The sequence below is a fragment of the Sipha flava genome, unplaced genomic scaffold (genome assembly GCF_003268045.1).
Source record: "Sipha flava isolate LNK unplaced genomic scaffold, YSA_version1 17630_pilon_pilon, whole genome shotgun sequence".
NCBI classification, from domain to species: domain Eukaryota; kingdom Metazoa; phylum Arthropoda; class Insecta; order Hemiptera; family Aphididae; genus Sipha; species Sipha flava.
The window spans coordinates 1-10,051 of record NW_020272043.1 but is presented as its reverse complement, the minus strand read 5'-3'; the positions used below and the strand labels follow the sequence as shown (position 1 = coordinate 10,051).

At 35.9% G+C, this 10,051-nt stretch overlaps 2 protein-coding genes across 2 annotated transcripts; both read left to right on the top strand.

The window, feature by feature from the left end:
- Positions 1 to 2,716: 2,716 nt before the first annotated feature.
- On the top strand, positions 2,717 to 5,006 carry LOC112680267. The gene is made up of 2 exons (XM_025550304.1): positions 2,717 to 3,553; positions 3,684 to 5,006. Exons 1-2 carry the CDS (start codon positions 3,437 to 3,439, stop codon positions 5,004 to 5,006), a joined length of 1,440 nt encoding a protein of 479 aa, XP_025406089.1. The 5' UTR covers positions 2,717 to 3,436.
- A 501-nt stretch (positions 5,007 to 5,507) lies between these two features.
- On the top strand, positions 5,508 to 6,284 carry LOC112680266 (zinc finger BED domain-containing protein 1-like). Its single transcript, XM_025550303.1, has 2 exons — positions 5,508 to 5,570; positions 5,658 to 6,284. Exons 1-2 carry the CDS (start codon positions 5,508 to 5,510, stop codon positions 6,282 to 6,284), a joined length of 690 nt encoding a protein of 229 aa, XP_025406088.1.
- Positions 6,285 to 10,051: the final 3,767 nt, after the last annotated feature.

The following is a 10,051-nucleotide window of genomic DNA, read 5'->3' as shown; positions in this document are numbered from 1 at the left end:
AATAGTAATAGGAAGGAAAACACATGTTCACAAAACAATCTAAACCACAAACTAACACATCACTCAATAAGTCCGTAGGATGACACATAGATGGGGTTGCTAACTAACTAACCCATATGAGTTTTAGGAAGTACCAACATTAAAAAGATATCTGTCAAAATTTCATGACATCCGACGATTAGTTTACAAGTTACCGTGGTTCGAGTGACGCTACTTTTGTGATTTTCAAAACAATGAATTCAAAGCAATTTCGTGTGTTGATTTATCATTGCTTTTTGATGGGAAAAAATACTATCAGAGCCAAAGCATGGCTTGATAAGTGTTATCCGAACTCTGCTCCATCGAGGCAAATGGTGAAGAAGTGATTTGCTGATTTTAAACATGGCCCTACAGACACCGACGATGCTGAACGCTCTGGAAGGCGAATTGAGGTGGTTACACCGGAAAACATCAGAAAAGTACACAAAATCGTTTTGGAAAACCGTAAAGTGAAATTGCGTGAGATAGCTGACACCTTAAAGATATCAGAAGGCAGTGTGCACACTTTTTTGCATGATCATTTGTCCATGAGAAAGCTGTTTTCAAAGTGGGTGCCGCGTTTGCTCACAGTGGACCAAAAACAACAGGACTTTTTGCGTCGGTATGTGACAATGGACGAAACATGGATCCACCACCACACTCCAGAGTCAAATCTGCAGTCAGCTGAGTGGACTGTAGCCGGAGAACCACGTCCAAAGAGGCCAAAATCGCAAAAGTCGGCTGGCAAGGTTATGGCATCTGTATTTTGGGATGTGCAAGGAATTTTGTTCATCGACTATCTTGAGAAAGGGAAAAGAATCAATAGCGAATACTACATGGCTTTATTGGTGCGTTTGAAGGAAGAAATAACCAAAAAAACGACCTCACATGAAGAAGAAAAAAGTGCTCTTTCACCAAGACAATGCACCGTGTCCCAAGTCGATCGTAACGATAGCCAAATTGCACGAATTGGGCTTCAAATTGCTTCCACACCCCCCTTATTCTCCAGTTTTGGCTCCCAGCTACTACTACCTGTTCGCAGGCCTGAAAAAAATGCTCGCCGGAAAGAGATTTAGCTCGAATGAAGAGGTGATCGTCGAAACTGAAGCTTAATTTGAGGCCAAAGACAAATCGTTTTACAAAAAAGGTATCGAAATGCTAGAGCGGCGGCGTTGGACTGATTGTATCACTCTTGAAGGAATGTATGTTGATGAATAAAATCGAATTTTGCCAAAAAAAATGTGTTTTTCTTAGTTATCCTACGGACTAGTGATGTGCTAAAAAAATCGATTCTACAAAGAATCGATTATTTCATATCGGAAAATCGATATTTTGAATCGATTCTTGGACGGAACGATTCGATTCGATTTGATAAGAATCGGCAATTTTTTTTTCCTCGTTTATCGTTACTGGCTTACGGCCGATTGGTACCGTGCATATTTGGACGGAGATGTTGGCCACCCTGCATAACCACAGTTTCATTCGTGAATCGTTCTTTGTTCTTTGACTTTTGAGTAATTTCGTTTTTCCTCCAGCAGTCCAGCATCCAGCCATCTTTTGACTTTTCGTTCTCGTGCTTCGTGCCGTGTGGTCGTCGTGTTCGTAGTGTTCCGTCCAGCGTCAAACCTTCTTTAATCTTTTCGTTCTCGTACTTCGTGCCTCGTGGTGTTCGTAGTGTTCATACTTTCGTGTTTCGTAGTTCATCGTTTTCGTACCTCCGAAGTCAGATTTAAATTTTGCAGTTCGCTTCGCACAATCGCACATGATGTCGAAATCCAGGAGTGTGATTTGGGAATATTTTGAAAAAACGCCGAACGCAGAAGTTGTGACATGCAAACTATGTCACGCTTCAGTCAAACCATGTAGTAACACCACCAATATACGCAACCACATAAAAAGAAATCATCCTTCAATTAAACAAAGCAAGGTTTTCGTTGTAAGTAAGATTGGCCGAATACCACACTCAGTGGCAACTTGTTCCACAGAACCACTAGCAGAAAATGTTGACGATCCTGATGTAGTTACAGATGACATTGATTTTGCTGAGGTAGCTAGAAACATTGTAACTAAGGTAAGATACTAAGATGCAATATTACTAATAATGTGCTTAAAACATTAAACAATTTCCTTTTTTTTTAATACAGGCTCAACAAAAACAAGGGACACTTCATTTTGCTTCAACATCTTCAACTTCTTCTGGTATTGTAGACAATGATTCATCATTCAGTTTTAGTAGCAGTAGATCTCCATCTGTTCAGTCAATACAAACCACATCCGGCACATCCTCATCAAATACTCCACAGTCAGCGAACTTAAGTCTTAATAGGCAGAGCACAATATCTGAGTCCATTTCGAATATCAAATCTTATGATAGTAAGAGTACATTTTTTAATTCTTAGCTATAAAATTATAATAAATTGTCTACATTGTTTTTGAAAGAGGATATAAGACACGAGCCATCACGGATGCACTGATCTACATGGTTGCTAAAAATAATCTGCCGTTATCAATAACAGAAAAACAGGGCTTCCAATTTTTCATGCAGAAAGCAGCTCCTATGTACAAGGTTCCATGTAGGAAAACCTTAACTAAAATAATGAAAAGTAAATATGAAGTTTTATCCACATTAATCAAATCCAAACTAGGTCTTGTTGATTACTTAACCTTATCATCGGATATTTGGACTGACACACTAAATACAACGAGTTTTTTGGGAATGACTGCGCATTTTTTAAGTTTGGATAAAGTTACTCTTGACAGTGTCACAATTGGTGTTGGAGTTGTCTGCCAGCCATACAGCTGAGAATATTACCATTTGGTTTGAACATATTCTTGTTCAATGTGGTATTCAAAAAAGCCAGATTTTCACCGTCGTCACCGATAATGGGGCAAATATATTATCTGCCGTAAATAAAACTTTTACCCCCGATAAACATTTGCCATGTTTTTCCCACACCCTCAATTTGGTTTCTGAAAGGGCACTGGCAAATCTTCCCGATGTGCATCATGTAATAAATAAAATTAAAAGTATTGTAACATTTTTCAATCAATCGGTAGCGGCTTCCGACGAACTTAGAAAATTGTGTGATTTCAAATTAAAACAATCGGTATCAACACGTTGAAACTCAATTTATTTTATGATTGACAGATTCCTCTTATGTTCGAACCACATAAACTCTATTCCAAATAAGATCAGGCTACGGCGGCGACCAGATGTCGTCGGGCGGCGGTCAGGCCCCACCTATTTTACTCCCCACTACATCAACCACCTGTTCGACTGTAGCTCTACCGACGGCGGCGGTGTGTAACGTGCTGCAATATAACGCGACGACGCTTACATGCTTACCGGTGAATTACGCGCCAGTCCGTTTAAAACGATTTTTTTTGTGATTATAATTTGTGTTTTACGTATTATATAATGGGAGATAATACAGAAATAATTACGGGTGATATCCCTGAACTCGAAGGTTGTATGCCTCTGCAGCCTGAAGAGGTAACTACTATTTCTCCAACAACGAAAAATAAAACTGGAAAAGTAAGTAATAATATTAACAGTTTTTACCCAAATAAAAACACATAACAATTTATATAATATTCAAATATTTAATTATTTGATATTTAAAATATTATTGCCTATATATTATTATTTATATGTTTTTTTACAGTGTGTGTCCAGTAGTCAAAAAATAATGATTGTTAATATTTACAAGGATATCATTTCTAAAACACCAGGCATAAAATATTTGGATATTATTAACCGTATTAGAGAGTTAACTGGTTTGGGACGAGACACCGTAAAGAATACTATCAGTCAGTACAAAACCACAAAAACAGTATCTTCTCCCAACAGGAAAAGAGCAAAGGCTTCACTGTTTGACAAAATTGATGATCTTGACCGCACAGGATTACGTCGGACAATCCATTCTGTTTGGTTAAAGCGTGAACTACCAACCATCGACCGAATTTTATTTGATGTCAACGCGGATCCGTCGCTTCCAAATTTTAAAAGAACATCTTTGTATCGTGTCATCAAAAAATTGGATTTTGTATTTGCAAAAAGAACAAGATGCAGTGTGCTGACCGAGAGGGAAGACCTTATTGTTTGGCGTCGCAAGTATTTATACGACATTCGAAAATACAGACAAGAAGGTCGAACTATATATTATCTGGACGAGACTTGGTTGAACGCCGGCGATTGTGTCGATCGTGTTTGGAAGGACAATACGGTTCTCTCCAAACATGATGCATTTAACAAAGGCCTCACAACCGGTGCAAAAAACCCATCCGGTAAAGGGAAGCGACTCATTATACTACATATTGGGTCGGAGAATGGTTTTCTGCCAGGTGGCCTGCTGTGTTTCATTTCCAAAAAAAATACCGGAGATTATCATGACGAGATGAATGGGGATAACTTCAAACAGTGGTTCGAGAACATTCTCCCTTTACTTGACCCAAATTCCATTATCGTCATGGACAACGCGCCGTACCATTTGGTAGAATTGGAAAAATATCCAAATACCAGTTGGAAAAAAGCAGCTATATTTGAGTGGCTCAGTTCCAAGTATGTCGATCGCGAACGACCGTTGTCATCGTTATTGAAATCCGAACTTCTGGCGATATCAAACAAAATGCGACCTGATTCTAAATCGTATGTAATCGACAACTTGGCCAAGGATAACGGACATACCGTACTCCGATTACCACCGTACCATTGCGAATTCAATCCCATTGAATTGGCATGGGCGATGGTAAAAGGATACGTGAAGCAGAACAACACCACTTTCCAAATCGACGATGTTCGCCAACTAGTAAATACAGCGATTGAAAGGGTTACTCCTCAAAATTGGAAAAATTTTATAAAACACGTCATTGAAGAAGAGTGCAAAATATGGAAAGTGGACGATATCATGGACGATATGATAGATTCTTTGGAACCTTGTATTATGACGTTAACAGGAGAAACAACCTCATCAAATTCTTCGGAGTAACCAATTTATATTTTTCTATCATGTTTAAATTTTTTATGATTTTTATTTTTTTATCATGATTTATGTTTTTAATCATTTTTTTTTTATTATAATTAAGTGTAAATAATTAAATTATAGAAATTTGTTTTTACGTACCTACAACATTAGGTAATAAAAATTATAAATTGAGCAAATGAAAATCGATGTTGTACTGATAGCGTGTACTGACGTACGTATGTGATTATGTGGCGCGCGAGTGACGGTACGGAAAAATACATCGCGACGTACCGCTCCGCACTCCATCTGTTTCAGAGTATACAATGCAATTTAAGTTATTTGTTCAGGTCACTGGTTTACGATTGACTAATTACGTCGCTCTAGTTGTCGGGCCGCGGCGGCAAAGTTCGAGGTCCGTGCTCGTAGTGAAGCCACGCCCATGCGCACAACTTGGCCGCCGTAGCCTGGTCTTATTTGGAATAGAGTATAGCTTCAGTTTTAATTAATATTCGCCGGGGTCCCGAAATGTTGACAGTTGATGAAATTGATATAGCGAAGGAGATGTTGTTAGTGTTAAAGCCAATGGAGGTGGCAACAAGGGAATTATGTGGTCAAAAATATGTTACAGGCAGCACAGTTATACCCTTAATTCACTGCCTTATTAAAAAAACATAGGGTATTGATTTAACCCATCCAATAGCTTTAACCTTAAGGAGAGCTATTTTAGACAATTTGAATAAAAGATTCGGTAGGATGGAGGAGAGAAGTCTTCTAAACATTTCAACCATATTAGATCCTAGATTTAAAACTATTCATTTGAATAACGCATTAGCCTGTTCAAGACCTATTAAATGTATTAAAAATCAAATTATTGAAATCAAAAGTAATTGTGATGAACCTAGCTCCTCAAACCAAGGATCTAGTGATGATGATGTTGAAAATAGTGATAGTTTGTGGTCAGTTCACAATGAGTTGGTTACAAAAAAAAAAGCTGCATCACAAAGTTTAGAACAGTCTGAAGAGCGAATTCCTACCGAACTTAATCATTATTTAAACCAGCCCACAATACCGTTAGGTGATGACATTCTAAAATATTGGGATATAAATGGTAATATGTTCCCTCTTTTAAAAAAAATTGTACAGCCATATTTGTCCGTAGTAGCAACTTCCGTCCCTTCGGAAAGATTATTTTCTAAAGCGGAAAATATAATGACTGAAAAAAGAAACCGATTAAAGGGGGAGAAGTTGCAACAGCTTTTATTTCTGAGTTCCCAAAATTTTGAAGACTGGCACATAGAATAAAAATAATTTATCTGTACAGTTTTTTGTATATAATATTATAATATAATTTGTAAATATCTGTAATGTAAATGTATCTGTACAGCCTTTTGTATATAATATAATTTGTAAATATGTGTAATGTAAATATATCTGTACAGCCTTTTGTATATTATATAAGTTGTAAATATGTGTACCTAATATAATGTATCTGTACAGCCTTTTGTATATATAATTTGTAAATATGTATAATGTAATTATCTGTATATTATTTGTTAATATGTACAAAACTTTTAATGAATCAATAGTGAGCTAATGGTACCTTAAACAAGATTAAGTGGCCCACGATTGGTAATTAAAATTTAATAATTATTGTAAAAAAATATGTAAAAGTACCAATGATACAATAAATAAAAAAAAAACACAGTGTCCATAGTCATTGTTGTGTTATTTATCTACCTTCATTAAATACCTTAATCTTAACTCATTCAATTTAAACTTAAATTGTATCAGATTCTTACTTATTATATATTACATTATATACTTTGGTACTATTTTATGTTAATGCTAGACGTTGTTGGGGAGTAACTTAACTTAAGTTATAAGTTACTGTAACAAAATTTTTTTTAAGTAATTTGATGGTAATTTAATTACATTTTACTGTAAGTAATGCAAATGTAACTTAAGTTACTTTTTTGTATTAATTATTACTAAATTACTGGTTACTTTTTTTTGTTATTTAACTATTTTAAAAAACATGCAAACAATATTATTTTTTTAAAGTATAATACGCCTTTACCCTCAATTACTTCTGTTGAACTTTTGTTTAGCATAGCAGAATATAATATATATATGCACTACAAAGTGATCTAAAATTAGTGACTGTAATTTTAAAAACGCTGTGTTGTTTAAAATAAATTTGAAAAATAAAGATTAATATTCAATGTGCAGCAAAATTAGTATAAATCTATAATATAAAAATGAATCGCAAAATGTGTTGGTAAGCGCATAACTCAACAACGCCTGGACCAATTTGGCCAAATATTTTTTTCAAATGTTCGTTGAAGTTCAAGGATGATTTTTACGGCAAGAAAAATTAGAATTATTGCTGGAAAAACCCTAAAAATAGCCCTTTTCTTTTTCTAATACAAATTATTTGTAACTAAAACGAAGTCAATTTGAGTTTCATTGCTATGGTATAAAGTTCATATTAAATAAAACTATGTAAAATTAAAAACTTAATATGAAACTAACCACGAACAAATTAATTGTGAAACAATCAAATAATAACATAGGAAGTAAGCCACACACAAATCATGTAAACAATTGTAAGAAAATGCTGCAAATTGCAAGACAACACAATCTCATGATTCGAATGTGTTGATCAAGGACAAGGACAACTACTTCTCAAAAAACATAAAAATTAACCAACAAGATCAAACAGCATACAAGGTGTGTTAAATACTTAAAATAACGGGAATTATTTAAATTCGAGGATTTGAAGAGCCCGAATATTAATTTTATTTTATTTATTATGTCGGTATAAATTCTCCTGATAGTATGATAAAATTTTCAACTTTATTCATTGTTTATTTGATTATCAGTGACAGCCACTACGGTTAAACGTGTTTATATGTATTTATATATATTTTTTTTATTTTTAAAATTAGATAAAAGAATTTACATCATTAACTCTAGTTTACATAAAACTTATACTTACAATGGCCGATGTCTAGGTATATACAATAAACAATAAATATGATAGTAATATTAAATTTAAAATTATACAAAATGCATTTATTAATTTAATTTTAATCTATAAATGCATCTCTATGAAGTTTTAGGACATTTGCGGTCAATTTATTTTTAATTAACAGACTATAAAATTTGAGGTACTATATATAATATTATATACCAATAGTACGCGAGGCGAAAAGTGAGCCGCGATCGTCACGCACCAAGTGGTCATAATTACTGATTTCAGGGGCTTTACGTTTCAGAGACATGGAAAGAGCTGGTGCTCATTTTAAAACGGCAAGTGGTAATGGTAATTTGTATTCATTCGTTTTCTATTCATTGAATTTTGGAAACCAATTTATTTTCATATGGTTGCAGCTTTTGCATTCCACAATAATTTGTTTGGTAAGACATTCGTGATATGAATCTACACGTGTCATTAATCACTTATAATAATCTACGTTTGCATATCATAAGTTTTTAAAGTGCGCTCATTTAACGATTAAATGTTTGTGGTATTTAAATTATTTATTTATAAAAATATTTTTAAAATGGCATATTATCAAGACACATGTTACATCTTAAATATCGTCTTATCATTGTGTATTGCGTTTATGGTGATATTCGTCGTTGTAAATAGCCATCATAGAGTTTGAAACCGCCCTAGTACCGGCACTTGCCGAGGTGTACGGAGATAAGATCACAAAATCCGATATATGCAAAGTTCTTGGCTGTCAGTCCAATCTAGCCCTCTTCCCAGTAGCACCTACAGTCTCTAGAATAACTTACGTAGAATCAGGTATTAGATACGAGATTCCTATCATTAACGAGTCTCTTAAGAATATCCGAGAAGTACATAATAAAAGGCGACCTAAAGTACCGACATCCGTGTTAGAACTACGAGCTTTAACTGAGACATTTGACAGTTTACCTCGACCCCCGAGCCTTCGATCCTTGGGAGGCCCCGTGTACCCAGTCGGTTCAAATATCCGGGCTAGGTTGTTGGAATCTCGTAGATCACAGTCACCGGCGTTGTTAAAAACATCAGCGCAGAATAAAATTATCACCACCGTGACTCCCTTGCCAGACTGTCAGAATCATCCAACAGTGGACAAACAAGATCGGTCTCAAGAGTCCTCACTCTCCGAATCTGATCCTGAAGACCCAGAGCGACATAGTTCTAGCTGCAACCAGCAATCCGATTCTTGGTCAAGCTCGTTTAACATCAATAACTCCGATATGGCTCATAACAATTCAATTACCTTTGATGGAGTCTTCGAAACGGGGTCGAGAACACCTCTGTTAGACCCGATATATTTGTCTACATTGACATCTAACTTTGGTCCCTATCGGAAATTAATCCTGACCTCATTATCCACGCAGTGGTTTAAGGCTCCGATAACTGCTTACGATGATACGATGATAATTGCTGCCAATGCTGTATGTGATGAACGTCTGAACATGCTTGATGCGTTCAGTGCTGCTAGACATGCAACTCTTCTAACAGGGGAGGAGTTAGCAGCTCCTTTTCTGCCGTCCTCCAGTTATATGTCTCCTAAAGAGGCAGATGATGAATTTTTGGCAATTGTTAGAAGCATGATGCGCTCTCAGGGGCTTACAGAAATGTTTGAAGGGCTTACACCAGCTACTTATACGGCATTGCGTCAAACTGCCGATCCTGCACTGCCACAAGTATACCCTTTTACAGAACAAGATCAGTTCAACATGACAACGAGTTTAGCAGTAAAACTGTTGAAGCTGTTATCAAAAATTCCATCTCGAGAGACTGCCGCTAATATTGGTGTGGCTACCATAACAAATCTGATTGTTGCCATTTGTAAGCAGGGGACTGTGTCTGGGCAGTTTGTAGACAAAATCAAAAGTGCCATACAAAAGGATATCGGAAGAACAATCCCGATCAAAGCTAACTACATCAGTAGCATCTGGGGAGCCTACGGGCAATACATTAATGAAACCAATGTTGGACCGTTAATGGACCATTTCCTCCAGCAATTAGGGCGATACATGCGTTATCTTTACGTGCGCTTAACGAG

Bases quoted from the DNA above. Each gene is read 5' to 3' on its own strand.
- LOC112680267 (XM_025550304.1), top strand. From the start codon at position 3,437: ATGGGAGATAATACAGAAATAATTACGGGTGATATCCCTGAACTCGAA. The intron at 3,554-3,683 runs GTAAGTAATAAT...GTTTTTTTACAG, and splicing joins CGAAAAATAAAACTGGAAAA to TGTGTGTCCAGTAGTCAAAA.
- LOC112680266 (XM_025550303.1), top strand. From the start codon at position 5,508: ATGTTGACAGTTGATGAAATTGATATAGCGAAGGAGATGTTGTTAGTG. The intron at 5,571-5,657 runs GTGGCAACAAGG...AAAAAAACATAG, and splicing joins TAGTGTTAAAGCCAATGGAG to GGTATTGATTTAACCCATCC.